Source organism: Pararge aegeria, chromosome 18, assembly GCF_905163445.1.
Source record: "Pararge aegeria chromosome 18, ilParAegt1.1, whole genome shotgun sequence".
NCBI classification, from domain to species: Eukaryota; Metazoa; Arthropoda; class Insecta; order Lepidoptera; family Nymphalidae; genus Pararge; species Pararge aegeria.
Genome location: NC_053197.1, coordinates 13809798 through 13830403, shown reverse-complemented (window position 1 = coordinate 13830403; position 20606 = coordinate 13809798). Strand labels below are relative to the sequence as shown.

The window sequence follows — 20606 nt, the reverse complement described above, 5'->3', positions numbered from 1 at the left end:
GTCTCATTAGTCATTTGACAAAACAATACTAATTCCATTGTTTACTTTTTCCATGTTTTCCGCGCATAAGGACAAAATACTGACTCTAAAATACATAATGAGATCACAATAGCGTCTTGGTAATGTACACAATTGCGTGAGAAAAATACATATAAAAAATTGCGCCTGCGCAACTATTAGCCTGGCAGCCAGCAGGTATTGATATTTATATAGGACCGATCGAACAGTACGTGAAAAAGACACATGACCCATATCAACCCCTTGCCAGCCAACTAAAATGCACGGATCTCCTCCCCAGAATGAGATGGGTTTTAGGCCGTAATCCACCACGCTGTGCCAGTGCGGAATGGTGGACTCATAAATATGTCCGAAGTATTATTTAGAAACGATGTGGCTCTCGCTGAGTTCGACATTTGTTTTAGTCTCATAGATGCAGGATATTAAAGCTTACAGATCTAAAAAAGAGCAAAAACTTGAATTGATACAATTCAATCTTATGCCATTCAACGTAGAGTTGTAAATAGTCTGTATTGACCATATCAAACGATAAGAACTTAGTCGACAATTAATAAAACTCAATTTCGTCTGTGATAACTGTCTACTATTTTCTCGACCTGTCTTTTAAATAAGACGAGTAAACGGATAGACATAATTATTATCTCGTGGAGCGAAACGTAGCCCTGCTGGTCTTCACTTCCTTGGCTTTCGTTTGACTAGAACTGAAAGATACCCTGAGAATTCTCAGACAAAGAAGGGTTGAGATCGTAGTCCACCGTGCTAGCCAAGTGCGTATTGGTCAACGCACACACACGTTTGACGACATTATGTAGAACGTTTAGGTGTCACGATGTTGTTCTTAACCGCTAAAACAAGTGATTTTCGATTGCTTAAAACACACATAGCTTCGAAAAGTTAATAGGTGGTTCTCGGGGTTCGAACTCAGTTCCCGCGAAAGGGAAGCCGAAATAATAACCACTTTACTATCACCACTACATTATAGCGAGTATATAATACTGTCGTTCTCACAGAACAATATGTCGTTCTACGCTTTTGTTGGCCCGGAAGAGATTGCTATGTTCTAACAGCAGCTATTTGTACCCTCTATCATATTACTCTATGTTTTTATATTTTCTGTAGTTTACAATTAACGTGTATAGGTACATTCATTCAATCATTTATCCATTCATTCATTCATTTATTCATTGAAAAATAAAACTATATTAAGTGTTAACATCAATTCTGTTTTATTTTTTAATACCTTATAATTTATAAACTATTACAGCAATCAAAAGAGATACTTATAAAAATATACAACTTGTAACAATTTTTTTTATTCGTAATAAAGGTTTTGAAAAAACCTGCTTTAAACACATGGTAATATTAAAAATTCTGCACTAAAATTTTTTACTAAACTAAATAATTGGCAGGGCTAAAAATAGTGTCCTTTTCCAGTAAGATTATATTGACATCACTACTTTTAGGCTTGACATAGGGTCAAATAAGGTTTCTTCCATTTGCAATAATAAAAGCATGTGTTTCCATCGGAGACATACACTTCGAATAAGACTTTATGTCAAGACTCAAGGTCAAATGCTTAAGTTAAGTCGAGTCGAAAATTGAGTCCCTATGGTGTGCGACGATCATTTTACTGGCACAAAAATATTAAAAACTTTACTATATGACACATAACATTAAGCTTACATTCGAATGCTTTCATTTCAGTCGAGTAAAAAGTTGACACACTATGGTGTGCGAAAGGTAATACTAAAGGCAAATATCGGACTTTACTAAAGTATGTCACTAATGCTGACATTACATTGCTTTACATTCGGGAGTTGAGTCGATAAATGAGCGAAGGGGATACTACTGGCAAAATATTGAAGGCTCAGCTGTATGTCACATAACATAATGCTTGCATTCCAATACTTTAATTTCACTAGATTCGCAATTGAGTGGCTATGGTCTGCGAAGGATATACTACTGGCACAAAAATATAGAATAGTTTGCTTTATTCCACATAACGTAATGCTTACATTGCAATGCTATAATTTCAGTTGAGTGGAACGTTGAGTCGCTGTAGTGTGCGACCGCCATATTACTGGCACAATATTTTTCGACGGCCGATTGGCGCAGTTTGTCGACCTTGCTTTCTGAGTTCAAGGCCGTGGGTTCGATTCCCACTACTGGAAAATGTTTGTGTGATGAGCATGAATGTTTTTCAGTGTCTAAATGTTTATATGTGTATTCTAAGTATTTATGTATATTATTCATAAAAATATTCATCAGTCATCTTAGTACCCATAACACAAGCTACGCTTACTTTGGGGCTAGATGGCGATGTGTTTATTGCCGTAGTATATTTATTTTTTTATTCATTAATAATATTGAAAACTTCACAATATGTCACATAACATTGATATTTTTTATATTTAGTCGAATTAAAATTTAATTCACTACAGCATACAAAGTTTTCGTGATATTAAAGTTTCCTAATTTCACATGACATAATGCTCATACTTTAATTACAGTAGAGTCGAAAGTTGAATCGATATAATATGCAAGGCTTTAAGGGAACTGGTACCGTTACTAATTTATTTGTGTTTTACTCCCTAAAAGAATCTTTCTTTTTTCTTCTTTTTTCCCAGCTACACAACTTGTGAGGTCACATCTGGACAAGGGGGCTTAGCCTCGAGGCCTGTACCCCCCGACTGAACTCCGTCAACTGGACAAGAACCGACGGCAAAAGAACTTTGTAAGGAGATAAAGTGCTCCGAAATGTGTTGACGCAGCTCGACGTTGAGGCGGAAACTCTCGGTACATTGGGGGCATCTGGAAACAAAAATAAATTGCAAAGACTCCTCACGGAAAAATATAGTGTAAAAGAAGAATTAGTATTCTGCAACCTTTCGTTTTTTTATATAAAAGGGGGGGTCACATTATGAGGGATGTTTTAAAGAAATCTGAAACCAGGGATTCAGTGCGTTTACTGAGTCTCCCCGCATTGAAATTACTGTCGGAATTTTCACGAATTTGACAGTACTTTTAGCAGTTAGTTTAACTAGTTACATCATAAAATCATCTATTTAATCTGTCTAAACTTTATATTAAATGAAATTTAAAAAAAAATTACGATATGTAAATTTTAAAATCAAAGCGTGCGCGGACAGCTGTGTCTAAAAGTTCAACTTAAGTTTGCTTACATTAACTATCTTTTTGTAGGCCTTTGTTCACAAACTGCTGCTCACAATTTTGGGAAAAATTCATATAATTTTGGTGCATACATATTTTTGACCAAGCACAATATTCAACAAGCATTTTGTTTTTTTTCTATGGCTCGCTAATATGCTCGTTTCAGTTTTTACGAGTTTTATCATCAATAAAGTTTTGTACATTGTAAGGCACGATATCTTCATCATCATCAGCCTATTACATACAGTCCCACTGCTGGGCACAGACATCCTATTACATAGGAGAGGGGTTTTTTTAAGTATTGACCCACCACGCAGTGCCAATGCGGGTTGGCGGTGGTTAAAAATAAATAAACTTACTTATACACTTTTTCTCCTACATGAGAGCGACGATGTTTGACGAGGTCGTTGCTCTGGGTAAAGGCCCTATCACACATGTCGCATTTGTACGGTTTCTCGCCAGTGTGAATGCGGTAATGCCTTTTCAAATGGTCCTTGCATGTGAATCTGGAATACAATTTTAATTGGAACTTAATGACTGATAGTAATGAGAAATGAATTCTACAAAGCTAGTTAAATTTGGTTCCCAAAAGTTAAGTACCTACACATTCTTCTTTAAAATCTCATTCTATTTTGTTTCTTTTATTTTTTGATATTTTTTAATCTTAATTTACTCTACAATGAATAATTGTTAAGTTGACTTTACAATGAACATGATGCTCCGGATTCGGAGCGAAACGTGCGTAGAGGGTACATTGCCGAGGATCTGTTTGGTGCGGAGTATACGGATTGAAGTAATTATAAATTACAACATACAGATTCTGCTGCTGTTCGCAGAGTATAGCAAATTAAGCTTAATTTTCATAATATATTATGGATTTCCGCAAAGTATAGCCTGCTTCTATGCGAACCCCACAATATCCCCTATAGAGGTTTGCTAGGTCTTCTTCACTTATTCTATCTTTACCTTGTAGCTCCCATCTTACCAGCGTGTACATGGGGCATTCAGGAATGAAATGAAATCTGGTTTCCACCTCATCACACTCTGGATCTTCTAATATCTATCTCTATCTTGTTTGTCTATTAACAGGCAATGTCCTGTGGTTATGCCTGCTACCAGTGCTATGTTGGTTCTGTTCTGTGAGTAGGTTTTTTATTATTGATTGTACAAGTCATAAAATTACCTCATTAAGCATGTAGCACACTGGTACGGTTTGAGTCCCAGATGTCGTATTTTGTGCTTCGACAGTGAACTGCGTTTGGTAAACGTCGCACCACATTGATCACATGTGTACGAACGCTCGCCTGTGTGCGTTATTGTATGCGATTTTAGCTCACCTGAAAATTAATATTTTCTCTATAAAATCAGGAACAATCTCATTCATAGAATCCCAAGGATACCCTTGGGTAAATAACAACTTTTTATATACCTGTTTAACATTAGTTATAATGGTACTAAAGAAAATATGTTTTATATTTTGCGACTGACCTTTACTAACAAATCTTTTAGGACACAATGTGCAAGCAAACTCCTTCAATCCAATATGCCTTGATATATGCTGATTCAAATTAGTACTGGAGTCAAACTTTTTACCACAAGTTGGACACAAGAACGATTTATCACGAGTGTGTATCTTTAGATGCACCGTTAAAGTTGATAAATGGGAGAATTTCTTCCCACAAACTGGACATCCGTGAGGTTTAACCCCTCTGTGTTTATTTAAGTGATCTCTTAATGCATCTTCCGTTGGTAAAGATTTTGGACAAACTGTACATTTGTATGGGCAGTTAATTTCATGTTGTACCTCGTGTCGTTTTAAATGACTGAGCTTTTTAAAAACCTTATTGCATTCTTTGCAAGATATGACTCTTCCTTTTTCGGTATGCTTCCTCATATGAGCCGATAGTGAATTAATATTCTTAAATGTCAACAAACATTTGCTGCATTGAAACTGATCCGAATTAGATCCACATATATTTGTATTCACATTTTCCTTAGGTGTCATTGTATGCAACAAATCAATATGGGAGCATGTATCATTGTGGATCATTTTGTGATGTTTTAAATGATTAACTTTTTTAAATACTTTGCTGCATTGGTCACAGGATATTTCCCAATTTTTTTCTTCATGGCTTTTCATATGAGCTGAACACAAATTCATTGATTCAAATCTGGAAGAACAAATAATACATATCAAATCTGTATTTGTTGAATCACTTTTAACATTTAAATCTGGATTTCCACCATTGAATGGCACTGCGTTATCATTGTGTTTTGACACTATGCTACATCTACTTTTATTAAAATGCTTTTCTTCATGATTTTTCAACTTAGAGAGTTTACTGAAATGTTTATTACAATACAAACAATTTAATTTACTCTCTGCTTTATCCTTGCTAACTTTACAATCGTTATTTGAATTACAAGTTTCTGAATTTTTATTTTCATCTAAATTCAAATGGTTATCATAATTTCCTTCATGAGTGTCAAATATGTCATCGTGAATATTATTTTCTATTTTAATTTCAAATGTATCACCTTCAGAATTATGATTGAATCCTTCGCTATTTAACATTGCTTCCTTAAGTTTATCTTCAGCCTTCTGTGCCATATTGCAAAAGTGAGAAAAAGATACAAGGCAATTATAGCAATATCTACATATTTGTTTTGGGAGGGAATCATCTTCTCGGATCTGTAAATTAAAAATAATTTTTGTCATAAGGTCAAGATGATGCACCATGCTATTATAAATGTGAAAATATATTAGTTGGTAAGTTTCTTCTTTATAGCAACAGATATGACCATAGAAGAGTGATGGATTTTAATTAAATTCATGTCAAGATGTGAAAGAATTATAAATAGCCTACCCTGAGGGTTTTTTTGACTTGTACTGAAGTTTTCTTCATATTATATAATCTGCCTGCTTAGTGCATACCCTGTATGACACCACAGACAATAGAGCGAGTTAAAATTAGGTTTGTTGCTTCATAGCAATCAAAGGATACCTTCCAAGCAACTAAGACGTAAAGATGTGATTTTTGGTATAGTGATAGTTTTGGGCAGGCACACAAAAACAACCAATTATTAAATACAGTTCTTATTTTTATTGTGATACATGATCAAATGTTTTATTTCCCCTTAACATTTTGTTTTATGATAAGTGTTCCAATAGGCGAAGGAAAACTGCACACCTGAGAATTCTCCATAATTTTCATAAAGGCATTTGATAATTCAAAGGTTGTCTGGGAGAGATTGCTTTAACGATAAGACCACCTTTACTCACCCAACCTAGTTTTTTAAGTTTCTTATTTTGTATTTAGTGTGTGCAATAAAGAATTCAATAATAATAAATGAAGCTAATAATTGTTTATGATGATCATTGTTCCCAATTGGGGCCCACTTTGCCACACAATGGATCCGGCAGCAGTAAGGTGCTGCATAAAGAGGACTCTCTACCAAAGCTGGGAAGAATACTGATAATAATACTGGGAAGAAACAGTAAAGAAACTCAGGTGCATTTTTCCAACATCAACCTTTTAAAATCTTACCTAAGATTGAAGTGGATATCTACTTCCAAGCTACCGCTACATTATTAAGAAATTCATCACTTGTTAGTAACCTCACTGCTGCTATGGGCTTAATAGTTCTAGGATAGTGATTATGTAGAAAGTAAATCATTCTGTAGTACTAATTATCAGAATACTTTCTTGGAATCATTACCGGTGCCGAATACCGACACCGGTTGGTTGCTGCCCGCTGTCCCGCTTTGAAATGTTATAATGAGACTAGGGGGTACCTATATCTCCTACGATAAGAATATCCCTCTCGCATATGAGAGGGCCTCTGCTTAGAAGGAGCCGATGATAATAACCAGTTTTATTTTTTAAAGTTTTTTTTTTGGACAGAAATAATTTTGTTACTTACTTTTAATTTAGTGCAAGATACAAGCATATCCGCTAAGTTTGAAGATTCTAACCTCTCTAAGAAAAGATCAAACATCAAAGAATCTTCTTTCAAACAAGTGCGACAACATTTTATCTTAGTCTCGGAAGCCATTGCAATAATAACTGTTCTGACTTCTAAATTTGCAATACCCGAACTGCACTTAGCGTTTATTTTGCATAAATAAAAAGTCCAAATTCCACAAAATGAAAGAAGTAAAAAATATTTTTTCAATTGACCACAGATAATATACTAGTCCAAAGAGTACAAGTACCTACTAATCCCACAAACTAACTGACAACACGAGCACAAACTTAATACAACTGTAGTTGTCTACTTGTGTTTACTATGGAGGAATGCTGTACCAAAACAATATTACTTTAGCATGCCAGCTTGCAGAAAAGACCGCGCGTTCAATTGAAAAACTTGATGCTAAATATCAACTAGGCAAAAATGAACGAGACGACTTTAGTTTTTTGCCTAATTGATAAAAGTATAAGGAAAACGTGTAAGAAAATTGGAATATGGTGGTGCTGTATCTGACTTAGGAGCCTATTAAATTCAATTCATTTTAGCAGGGCCCTAGATTTGTAGAGCATGGCTTTGACTATGACCCCCGAAAGTCTAAAGTAATCTGTGACTGTGACTGATCTATAGTCTTTGATCAGTTATTTATAAAAAAGTGGTTGAAAGTGGCGGGCTAGAATTTTTTACATTTTAATTTTAAAGGTAAGTTGAGTAGTTTATTTTTAAGTACTAATATTACGTTTATTTAATAAAGGCGTAGTGAGTATTATTTTAGTTATTATATTGGCATGTATTTAACAACCTAAGAGCCAAATTTGCGTTAAACGTTGCAACCCAATGCAAATAATATTCTATTTTAATTACATAATTTGCAAAATATTAATGTATTTAGGTGCCTCCTGTGTCGCATGCTACAATTATTGCTAAGAACATTTATTAATGAATTGTAACTCCAGATCAAAAATAAAAGATTCATTGAGTAGATGGAGAAATTTGAAAAAAATTTGTTCTTTTTGAACCTATTATAATTTGTGGTTTAAGCCATAAATACAATACTAGATACTGGTGATTGTACCTGTCGTTGTACCCATAATAATAATTTAATTTATATTTAAATTGTATGCTGCAGATAATAATATACTTAACATTTTTCCTTGAACGATTTTTTTCAAGAGGTAATTAAATTAATATGGTTAACCTGAGTGATTGTTTCAATTTTATTAAAATGATTTTTATAACTTTAACGTTTATCTAGTGAAAGTAGGCTTGTAAAAACAGCTATGCAAGGCTTGAAGTACAGTGTTACATTAACTGTTACCAATTTATTGTGGTAAATTATTTATCAGTCAGATCCAGTAATGTGAATTTCCATGTTCATTTTGCCCACGTTACAATTGCTCAATGGGATCTGAGAGGTTAAAAAACATCAACTCTTTAACTGCCTGTTTCGCCTCTAAAACAGTTAGGATGGGCAGGAGACATTTCTCTTAATTTCCTTTTTGGGGGGTAAAGGGCTAGCACGGGCAGGAGATAAAAATTGTTTCCCCCGATTATATCCCCTAACAATTATATCCCCTAACAATTATTTCCACTTAAGCACAAGAGCTCTGAGAGTTGATAGAGCTGTGAGAGAAGAAAATTTTGTATCCTTTCCCCGTGCCCATGCTAGCCGTGCAGGGTGTAATAATATCCAAATAATATGTGTTATAATAAAGAGTGGTACACTTCTCCAATTCCCTGTGCCCATGTTTTGGCAGGTTGATGTGTAAATTTGTGGTGGAGATGTTAGTAGTAGCATACGGAAGGCTGTGTCAGATAATGTTACATTGCATGATTCCAGAGTGATCAACGCATGCATTTATCTTCATTGAGATCAAACTAATTTTAATTAAAGAATGTATGGCGCATATTCTTTCTATTAATACATGTACCTATTCATAGATGCAGTACAGTTCTTACAGTTTATAAATGTGTAAGTTGGGCTTTAATTTGTTGAGGTATTTTAAGAGTATTTTGGGGTTTTCGAATATAGTACTTGTATAGATGTCAGACGTCAAATCCTTGGGAATGTTTTTGTTTATAGAATTTAGTTCCTTTCGGTTCAAAGGAGGAAAATCTCCTTTCTTTCAAGGGGTCTTCGCAAATCGCAAATTCAGTCAGTTTCACTCTGTAAGCATTCGCATTCCGCATAGTATAATCCCAGAAAAGGGCCTCTTTGAATAAGACTTTAATTAGATATCTGCCTGATGTTCTAGGGTAATTTGTGAAGAATTAATTGTCACTTTCAATCCTTGATGCTGTTCTGGTTCCGCTCATACTGCGTGTTACGCCTGTACAGAGTGCTCACGGGAACAAGCTCAGAACACCCGTCCTTTTAAAGGGCTGCATGATGCTCTGTGGCTTGCATTTGTCAATTTCGGATTTTGTTTCAATTAAATTCACATTTAATGAAAGTGAGGATAGCTGCTTGCCTGAGAGTTCTCCCTAACTTTCTCAAAAGCGTGTGAATTAAGACGTGGTGGCCGGCAATGGCAAGAAGTGGTGGTTGATAATGATGACGGTGAAATTCACAGAGATGAAAATATTTTGAATTTGCTTGGCTCATTGGCTTAGTAAATAATAAATGCTAAAAGCCGACGCGACTAGCAAAGCTTAGCAGAGCAGGATTACGAAACATGCCTCTTGCCATTGAACTCGCTGATAAGCTTCTTTAGAGGTCGCTGTGACCTGTTTATTACACAAACACAAATACATAACAAAATTGTCAGTGTCGCGCCGGTCTCCGCGGAGTGCGGACGTGTTAAGTGTCGTGTTGAAAGTCTCGTGAGGTTTGTATTAATATTTATTAAATCTATAAAAAATTACGTGAAAACTACTAGATAAAATGCGTCATATTTTTCATACATTACTTACTATTCGCATTTTTGACCTTGAGTACTATGTAAGTAATGTAATAATATGAATATACAGTCCATAGTCCTCTTAGGTGATATTATCTTAACGAGTGTTGTTTTAATTAAGTTAACATTTATTGAAATTGTGCGTAAATGATGTATTATTGAAATGATTTATTCGTTTACTATCTAGATTGTAGACATTGCAAAAGACATTCAAATATTACACTGTAAAAGACCTTGTTTTCAGTATTGCGTGTGTTCATAATGCTATGCGCTTCTCATTGAATAAATGTTTAACATTTTATGCCGAAGCCTGATTTTAAATCTGAATCTGGGTATTAGAGTAACATCAAACATTGTCAAATAACATTTTAAGGAAACAAACACCTACTGTTTTTACATGTTAATACAGACACGTTTTCCTCGGACTAATAAATTACGTCGGTAACTAAAGACCTCACATTTATTCAAATACAATGACGACCTCATTTGCAGTAGGTTTGCAATGAGAATAAAAATTAGAATCGAAAATGAACTAAGCAATGCTATCGTAAATCTTTGCCCTAAATGTGTTATCTTAAAAATTTAATTAAAAATGCGAACCGCTTCGGGACTTATCGAATTATAAGTAGTCGTAGGTTTCTCAAATCTTGTGTTAGGTGACACTGACCCAGTGATAACGAAAAGATTAAAGTAAATTTGTCATTTGTTTCCTTCTAAATCCAGGAAGCGTCTAAAACGGGCAAAGGTAACGACGGAATAAGGTCTCATTTGCTAATTTCTCTTTTCCATCCATCCATTCCAAGGGTTCCAGACCCAAAGGCTACAACGGTACCTTATTACTAAGATTCAGTTGTTCTGCCGTCTGTCACCAGGCTGTCGGAATTCTTCTATACATATAAAAAAAAAGTTGTGATTTAAAAAATCTTAAAAATTGTATATATCATCATTTATCACGCTATGCAACAAGAACTAGGGCGGGACGTTATTTAAAAGACCGATTCCTACAATTTACCAACGTAGCTCAACTAGTCCCGAAGCTGAAGTGATAATGGGAGAACCGAAGAACATTGGGGTCCGAAGGCGCTGGAATGGCGACCTTGCAGCGCTAAACGCAACTAGTCGGGGCGATGACATCCAGCGAGTCGCTAGGAGCCGCTGAAAACAAGCGTCCCAAGACCGTGGTTTTTTGGAACTCTCGCCTAAACCTAGCAGCAGCAGCTAGTTTCAGAGATTAGCGCTTGGAGAAAAAATAACAAACTTCAACTTTATTTTATTGGCCTGTCTTTCGTTAACATGAATATATATTCTCAATCTAAATGGTCGTTTACCCTTAACCGATCGTAGAGGTCAGACATGAGACGCTCCCAGTTAAAACCAGTTACCTGCCATAATATATTTAACTGATAACTAGACTGGTTAAATACCGGGTATATATACCAAGATAAAGTTTGTAACCCTTGTAACTTTAGTTGTAAGTTCACGATTGTAGTAGTCATCACCATCGTCTCACTACAATGTAAAATTTGTGGCTTATCAAAGAAATATTATTTGATTAAATTAAGTTTTTATTTGATTCGATCTCGATGTTTAAGATATAGATTAACTAGCTTTGCTCATGTTTTTATTGACGCACTGGTAATTTTCTCCATCAATTCAGGTTTACCCATTCTTTATATTATTTTTAGGAAGGAAGAAGTACCTTTTCCAGATGAAAAGTAGGTACCCATAATTTGCTTGTCGTCATGCCCGTGATCCCACCGATTTTACACGAATATTTGTTTACCCCATTTGACAGCACATTTTGAACTACTCACGTAGGCTCTAAAACAGACATGTTTTATGCATACGCAAAGTTTAATTATGATCAGTTGGGTTGTTAAGGCGTAGAAGCTCTTACGCTTCTACGCAGATTAGGCAAACTCACATAAGCATTCATGCATTTATCTTATTAGCTAGGATAATAAAGGAGTGCCAGTCACTTTTTACCTTTGCATACATACATTGTATTGATCATACGTACGTACGTACGTACGTCATTATCCTGTTGTATGGTGGGCTAGTAGTTTCTCGTGACTGTTTTCTTAAAACATAACATTCTTAGTAAATTGTTCCTACACAAATACATCCCTTTTGAATTGGATTTTATTTATTTATTATTTGCGCAGAACTTAAAAAAAAGTGCGTTATTGTGGTTAAACTTAATAAAATCATGCGGTGATGACTAGTGGTTAGGGCTTCAGCCTCCTCTCGGGGGAACCCACTTTGATCCCCGGCACGCAACTCTTTATCTTTTATTTTGAGAGTTATGTGCGTTTTTAATTTAAGCAATTTGTTTATTTGTTTATTGTTATTAGGTACACAAAAGAGGTAATAACTAAAATTAGATCTAAATATAAGTAATAACAAGTTTTGTTCTAAGCTACAACCCAAAGTATGTGTACACAACTTGGAATTAAATTAAACAAAGTAAAGATAAAATTGAAACAAAAAAGAAACACTTAAAATATAATATACATATTATTAACCTAAAGATTATGTGGAATAGTGCTTACTAATTTGATTTTTAAAAATATTTATCCTTTTGTTAAAAAATCACATAATTGAAATATCACTTTCATTACCGGCGTAGGAAAACATCGTTTGGAAACCTTGTCACGTTATTCTTTAATCTTAATAGTAAAATAAAGAATACCGGCAAAATTTTAAAGATCAAGTTTATTTGAAACTAATAGTATGAAAAATAAGGCGTAGGTCTAGGCCAGTCTAAGCTCGACTGTATTTCGGTACCGCACTCCCTTTTTGTGGTAGGCCAGCACCAAGTTCCAGGCAGTCAGAGGTTTTAGTGCTGTGCCAGCCGCAGATATAATTATGTCTGCTAACAGGTAGTCTAAAGGCAAGGCAATGACATGTTACAACCTGCATGTCTGAGAGTTCTCCATAATGTTCTCAAAGGCGTGTGAAGTCTACTAATCTGCGCTTGGCATGCGTAGTGGACTACGGCCTAAATCCAGCTTATTCAGAAAGGAGACAGGGCACGGCCTGTAGTGGGCTTGTAATGCCTTTATAATAATGAATAACATTAGTTATCTGCCTGTGAAAGTCTCATCAAATTCGGCCCATTCGTTTCAGATATGAGCCAGTACAAACAAATAGACATACTCATGACTGGCAGAACAGACAGAGACGGAAAATTATAAAAAATATTGTTTGCAAATAGACATTGAAAATTTTGACATTACAAACAGACACTTCAAATTGTATTTATTTGCATAAATATAGTAGATACCACCAAGTGCAATTACAGTAATGAGATACTGTAATAGCATTTGTAAGTGGTGCATCTATAATTTACATACAATCATATCTGTATGTAATGACAAGAGATAATATAATAAGAGGCAATTTGCTACAACGCTTAAATTAAAAAAAGTGGTCCATTTCGTAAACACCACTTTTTTGTCCTAAGGTGTCCACGTTAGCAATCTGTTGAGTGCCAAAACTTTTTTCGTATAGACTACTTACTTTTTTAACATAACGTGTACCCCACACGTAACACGAAGCAATCCGTCCATTCCTTATAGACTACTTTTTTATCCTAAGGGGTCCACGTTACACGGAGCAATCCTTTGTCCATTCCATAAAGACTACTTTTTTAACATAAGGGGTACACGTTACACAAAGCAATCCGTTGTCCATTCCTTATAAACTACTTTTTTAACATAAGGGGTACATGTTACATGAAGCAATCCGTTGTCCATTCCTTATAGACTACTTTTTTTATCCTAATGGGTCTACGTTACATGGAGCAATCCATCGATTGGCAATTCATCGTCCATTCTGTATGGACGACTTTTTTGTCTTGGGAGCATACTGACATGCTGTTTTCAATGCAAAACTTATTCAGATTACAAATAATATCATGCTGAGGACACTTTCTTCTTTTATTGGTATGTGTGGACCGATAACCAAATGATTTGATAAGTAAATATTATGATATAATCCAAGGTTGTATTCTTTATTTATTAGTGTCATTGATTAAATAGTTTAAAACAAGGCCGTCTTTGTTAAAATGTAATTAAGACTGTTCAATGAGTTAATAACTGATGTTTGATAATATAATCATAAAAATCGTTACTGATTTTATTAAATGAGGGTAGGTACACTTTTCTTTTCACTACAAGTTGGACCTTGATTGCAATAGCAGATGGTGGTAAATGATTGTGTAGTCTAAGCTGGTAGCGGTTTAATCTGTTAGATTAGGTTAGGCAGTTATATTGTATTAAGTCCATATCGCATATTCGTAAAAATATGCGGCTTCCAAAGTACTATTGAAACTACAATTCATACATATATTCAACTAAATGAAATTGAACTGTCCAAATAAAGGCAGCTTACTAAATGCTTATGGAATTATTACGATACTTCAATTAAAAAATATCATAATAAAAGTTGTATGTCAGTCATTTATTAAGTTATAAATAAATCCATTGTAATCGTGTGATAACGATCGTACAAACTTGTCTCAAGACCAAAAATGTAGATAATTCATATACACGACAAAAGGACAATACAATTGTATTCATCTACCTACTCTATTAATTATGTTTTGATTAAGTGTTTATTTTAATAAACACTTATTTTCCTTACCCTTTAACGTTTTCCTGTAGGAACTTGCGTCAATAACCTGCAATACAATACTCGTTTACCATGTCTAAAATGTGTTTATTTTTTTAAAAGTCCCACTCACTACCATAATTAAAATCATAAAGATTGTTTCCGGTAACAGGTACAGGTGTATTTTAAAATTTTGCACGAAGGCAAGTCAGGTAATTTTAATTTTCTATTATTGAAGAGCGGTTAAATGAAGAATAATTTGATTAAAAGTCGCTACCTATAGCCTAGTGGGTAATGCTTCGCCTTCCTTTTCGAGAAGACTAGATTCGATCCCCGGGACGTCTAAACTTTTCGGAGTTAAGTGCGTTTTTAAATTGAAAATATGTATTATAATGTTTGGTAATGTGGTATATCTAAGGAATTAAATCGTTTCATTCCGAAACTACAATTTTTAATGGTTTTTCCTTAACAAGTTTAGCTTGCATAAAATATCGAATTGTGTAAACAAAAAGACGTGATGTACAAGTTATGCAAATTTTTGAATATTCTTTACATTCGGCAGGTCAATAATCTTTTTATTAGTAAACGCGCAGAAGAGAGCGGGTTCGATGCCCGACATTGACACACGAATACTACTAAACTTGACAAGGTCGGTTGCTTTCAAAGTTAACCTAGAATCGTAATCTTATGCAGCTAAATTACTATTGGAACTAACATACCTTCTTACACATAGTAACATATACATAACGGTTTTTTACTATTCGCTCGACCAAGCAACTGACCTACCTGATGATTCACTAATCATCAGGTAGGTCAGTTCCACTGAAAACCATCGCTAAACAGAGCAAACCTCCAAAGAGCAAGCAAATAAAACGTCCTACAAACTGCCGCCCTGTGTCCTTATCTGAGGATGTTAGCTGTAATTATACAAACAACCATCATCTACTTGAACTCATCATATGCAAAACCAACCTATCTGTTTAAATCGGTGGTAACGTTTTGTTATCTGGATATCCTCCTACTTTGGTTTAACTCGAGAAAGTATATTTTTTAAAAACGTATTTTAGTAGTAGTTGGAATTTTCTTTGTCATAGAGCTCGTCCGCGTAAGAACTACTGCCATGCTTATTTGTGCCGCCAAGCAGTATCGCCAAGCTGTATTCCACCATCACCACCGCCGGTGTATCTACTCATGGGGCTTAACAGCTACGCCTCAAGGTGATGGATATAGAGGGAAGTCCCCCTATGTCCACTACATAAGTATGCATACTTGCATGCCCTGCGAACTGTTGCTCTGTTATACGCTTTTCCAATTACCATCAGCTGGGCATTCTGCATGGTCCGACAATTATTACTTTAAAAAAAAGATAACTAACTGAAAATGTTGGGAAATGTTGCGATTCCATTAGAGATTGTCTAAAAATTCCACAATTGAAGGAAGCATAACGATCGTAACAACAGAAGTAATCAAAGCATCGAAATTGTTTGTTTTACTCACTAGGGCTGTCGAAACAGAAAAATAATAACATTTATTCATATTATTATTTGACATATCAAAAAATTATATCACACCGATCAAACACGATTTCTGTAAATGGTTTAAAATTATGCTCGTAGAAAATAAAGATACAACAATGGTGGTCTTGACCGGAGTCGTTTTCAGTATGTGACTGCTATTTGCATTTTATATTTTTCTATTATCGACGATTTTAGGTTTCGTCGAGTAAAATATAAATTTCACTTTATATAGTTACTTCGCTGTTCTAACCTAAATTTGTAGGAAATATCAAATATGCATGCATATATTTTTTAGTTTCCCAAAATGTTAACCAATAACTAAGAAAATGCTAAAAATAAATATATGAGCTCCAATTCTATCGGAGCTGATTTTCTAAGCACGTTAAATGGTCTAAACTCGTTTTATTGGTGTCCCAATATAATTATATTTTTACATTAATATTCCAAATTTTACTAGTTTAAAAAGCGAAGTACAACATCGTTTTGTTATATGCCTCATGGATTAAATAATGTATATTTTGCACTTGTGCAGGTGTACAATTTTGCTTTTACACTCGCTAATCGACCCAAAATGCTCGTTTTAATTTGTCTATATGACTTTTTTTCCCCAATTTTTGTTCCGTGAAAAAAAAATATGATCTTAAATCGCGAACTTGGCAACCCTACGCTTACATTTCAAGTGCTTCTAATGGAATGACTATCGTTAGTACACAATCACGATTTACGTTTCCCATCACCAGTAAATTGGATTTTCTAACATATTATGTATTCACTACCTACACCCCGCGCTCTTATCCGCGATGAACAAGTGGTTCGCCTGCTTTGTGAGGACGTGACAAATGTTAGTGTAAACCGTTAAAATTTTGGTTTTTTTTCCAGGGCCAAAAGTAGATCATGTTACTATCCGTCCTTTCAACTAACTGTAGTCTTGTACAGGATTTGCTCGCTTAACATCGAGGAGTCGTTTTCGAGTATGGAAATACTCAAACATTGGAGTAAAATGGATCTTATTTGCATGGATTTTTGGCTCGAATTTGCCTACAATGCTAAAGCTTGAGCGTTTGACAGGACGTTTTCAAAATAAAAATCAGTATTACAGGGTTTGCTACCCTAAAACGACTCATATTAGGTCTATTTTAGTTTGATACTCCAAAACCTTGTGCTTAGTCTATACTGTATGCCAAACATTAAGTGGATTGGTTGCTAAGTTGGGGCGTGGAGTAAGGACAAACCAACAAACACACTTTCGCCTTCATAATATTAGTGTGGATGCCCTCGTTAAACGAAGAGTATAATCTATATATATAAAAGAAAGTTGTGTTAGTTACACCATTTATAATTCAAGAACGGTTGGACCAATTTTTATGATATTAATTTTTTTGGATTCCTCTTAGACCGGAATAGGATAATAAGTATTAAAATATAACATTCTCTGGTAGTCTCTGGTAGTCTCTGTGGTAGCAACCAGCCGAACGGCGCGGCGCCGCGCCGAACTATCACTATCGCGCTCTTCGCGTGTCTTCGTACGCGATCGGAGGCCCCGCTTTGTTTGAAGGTGTTTGAAGATAGAAAACCCAAATTCGTCTTCTTCATATTCCGCGTCATATTAACGGAACAAGCCTCGACTCTCGTAGGAGACACGGCTTAAGACGATAGACCCACCCTGCTGCTCCAATGCGGGTTGGTGGGCTTTAACGACTATTAGAGTATTATCACTTGTAATTGGTTGACACCGCCAATTTTCTAAATCCGGGTTCTTTAAAAGAAAATACAAAATTCTTTGCTATAATTTTTGACCCGGCCTGTGATTCGAACCTAGGACCTCAAAATCCGTAGATTTAACTTACTAACCACTAGACGAGGCAGTTATTATACCAAATTCATTCAAGTACTTCTTATTTAAGTCGTCTAGGGTCAAAGTCCGATATTATCAAATTCTTGATAAGTTTACGTTATTGTTTTTAGTTTTTATACTCCACACATTTCTATGTTAATTATACGATAAAACATGACTCTCATGGATGGATTTTGACCCTATTTATGTATGATATTTGCGTCAATGCCGATAAAAAAATATTTACGCCATCGTTTGTGTGCACTAAGTACGATAATACCTAGTTATGAAGTACCTACTATCGGTGCCAATTTTGTCCTGACCTACTTCTAGACCTATTTCTTGACTTGTCTATTTAATGGATATGACTGAAAATTCAGGGTCATTACGCATTTCACGACAGGTTTGCGACAGGCGTAAGTCTCGCGATCACTACAGCCAAACGAAACTTTTGCATTAAATATAATGTGGTTTTAATAACTTCAATATACGCCCAGGAACTAAAAAGCAAAAAATACTTGTTTCTACCGGCCATCTAATTAAATTTTAGAACACACTACTATTGTGACCTAAATATTAAAGTTAGATATATTCCCTTGCGGAGTTTTAGTGTAGGTAATAATGAGTACTTTAATCATGTAGTACATATTTTTTATTTATCATCAATACTTTTCTCAGCGCACGCTAAGTAATGAACTTTATAGGCAAAAATTTGATATTTTGATTTACATTAGTGTTGATTTTTTAATAACGGCTCGACCGATTTCGACAAAATTGAAATGGGACCACCTGGAAAGTATTATTATTACCGTTTAAAACAAAAAAATATTCAAAACGTTTCAGGCGTCTTCGAGTAATCGGGTAATATACATTAAAAAAAAAGATTCCGACGAATTGAGAACCTCCTCTTTTTTGAAGTCGGTTAAAAATACAACAAAGAGACGTTTGACTGCAGTGATCGTGTGATTTATGCCTGTCGTAAGATACGGAACCGCCCTGCGGGTCTCCTTAACTATTTCTGAGGATTGTGTTAAAAATTCCCTCCCGGTTTCGTTATTCCTCACAGCTAAAGAAAAGAGTGTCATTAAATCAATCATCATCTTCATCATATCAACCCATTACCGGCACACTACAGGGCACAGGTCTCCTCGCACACTTAGAAGGGGTTAAGGTCGTAGTACACCACGCTGGCCTAGTGCGGGTTGGTGGACTCCACACATCTTTGAGAACATTAAAGAGAACTCTCAGGCATGCCGGTTTCCTCAAGACGTTTTCCTTCACCGTCTAAGCAAGTGATATTTTAATTGCTTAAAAACCCACATAACTTAGAAAAGTTAGAGGTGCGTGCGTGATTAAATCAATAGTAAATTGTTCTTATTTTTAAAACATACTTTACACTAAGAAACTAAGAAGTACCTGATAAAAAGATTGTTCGCACTATAAGATATGATGCATATGGTAAGTGACGATGCAGTCTAAGATGGTTGCGGGCTAACCTGTGAGGGAGTACCTACTGCAGTTATATTAAACCCATATCCCTAATCGGTTTTTACACGACATCCGACCGGAACGCTTAAACACTTAGCGGCACGCCTTTGTCGGTAGGGTATACTTACTAACTAGCCACGACCGATTATTAAGAAAACTAAGCTTAATTTGCTAAACTCCGCGAAAAGCAGGAGAATCTGTATGGTGTGATTTATCATTTCTTCAATCCTTATACTCCACACCAAACGGATCTTCGGCAATGTACCCTCTACGCACGTTTTTGAAGAATTGTTAATCTCAACAATAATTAAACAAAAAAAGTCAACATCTTAGGATGCCTCGGTTTCGGAGCGTTCTGCTTTTCGCTGAGCAAATTAAGCTTAATTTTTATACTATATCATGAATTTCCGCAAAGTAACGCCTGCTTCTATCCAATAGCCACGACCGAATCCTTTTACCATAGCAGACCCACCTCAAACCTAGAAACACATCACAGACCGCTACGCCAAGGAGGTCGTCATATACTTATTATTTTAAAGTGGTTGGTAAATTATGCACAGGTTTTGTTGTGTCCATCGGCAATAAATATGAATAAGTAAAAACTCCATGAGAAATATTTCTATAAAAACAAAAACAACAATCCAGTCTTAACAAAAATCTTCAAGATAATAAAGCAATGACAGTCCAAGGCCTCCCATTTTGCGCCAAAAGAGCTAGTGAATACCTATTCTATGAGGAAAACGAACGATTTTTCAAACCAAAGCACGAAACACTCATTAGAAGCCAATTTAATTATGTCAGTTTCAACTTATTCGTCCTCTGTCGCACAAATAGGTATCTTTATCAGTTACATACAAGGTATTCGAAGGTAGTTTTATATTTAATCATCAGATCACGGGTCTACCTTTAAAATCAATCATTGCCATCTTGGGGATGTCTCTTCAAAAGTTCGAAGTTTGTATTGAACTAAGCTTATAAAAAAGTCCTATTATAGTATGTATTTGAAACCCTCTTACCTTTAGTTTTATGTTCAGGCATATGATTATCGCCTTCATCCAGTTGCGTGAATACAGAGTATGCACAGGGTATGCAGAT

General features: G+C 35.2%; 2 protein-coding genes across 4 annotated transcripts in view; one reads left to right on the top strand and one right to left on the bottom strand.

Annotated features, from left to right (window-relative positions):
- Positions 1-2414: 2414 nt before the first annotated feature.
- On the bottom strand, positions 2415-7354 carry LOC120631605 (zinc finger protein 83-like). Its single transcript, XM_039901252.1, has 5 exons — positions 7114-7354; positions 4678-5881; positions 4373-4526; positions 3549-3695; positions 2415-2829 (listed from the first exon to the last, which is right to left on the bottom strand). Exons 1-5 carry the CDS (start codon positions 7243-7245, stop codon positions 2646-2648), a joined length of 1821 nt encoding a protein of 606 aa, XP_039757186.1. The 5' UTR covers positions 7246-7354; the 3' UTR covers positions 2415-2645.
- Positions 7355-7841: 487 nt separating this feature from the next.
- LOC120631801 (pyruvate carboxylase, mitochondrial) overlaps positions 7842-20606 on the top strand; it is a 50282-nt gene continuing 37517 nt past the window's right edge. For 2 of the 3 annotated variants that reach the window (XM_039901482.1, XM_039901483.1), the window contains exon 1: positions 9930-9986. The gene's annotated coding sequence lies outside the window, so the exon portion shown is untranslated. Of the gene's footprint in view, positions 7861-9929; positions 9987-20606 lie in introns of those variants that run through there. The other variant, XM_039901481.1, reaches the window with a different exon arrangement.

Excerpts from the sequence above, each read along its gene's own strand:
- LOC120631605 (XM_039901252.1), bottom strand. The coding sequence starts at position 7,245 with ATGGCTTCCGAGACTAAGATAAAATGTTGTCGCACTTGTTTGAAAGAA. Across the intron at positions 4,527-4,677 it reads TAAAAGATTTGTTAGTAAAG|GTGAGCTAAAATCGCATACA; the intron begins GTCAGTCGCAAA and ends ATTAATTTTCAG. Across the intron at positions 3,696-4,372 it reads TGTGCTACATGCTTAATGAG|ATTCACATGCAAGGACCATT; the intron begins GTAATTTTATGA and ends ATTGTATTCCAG.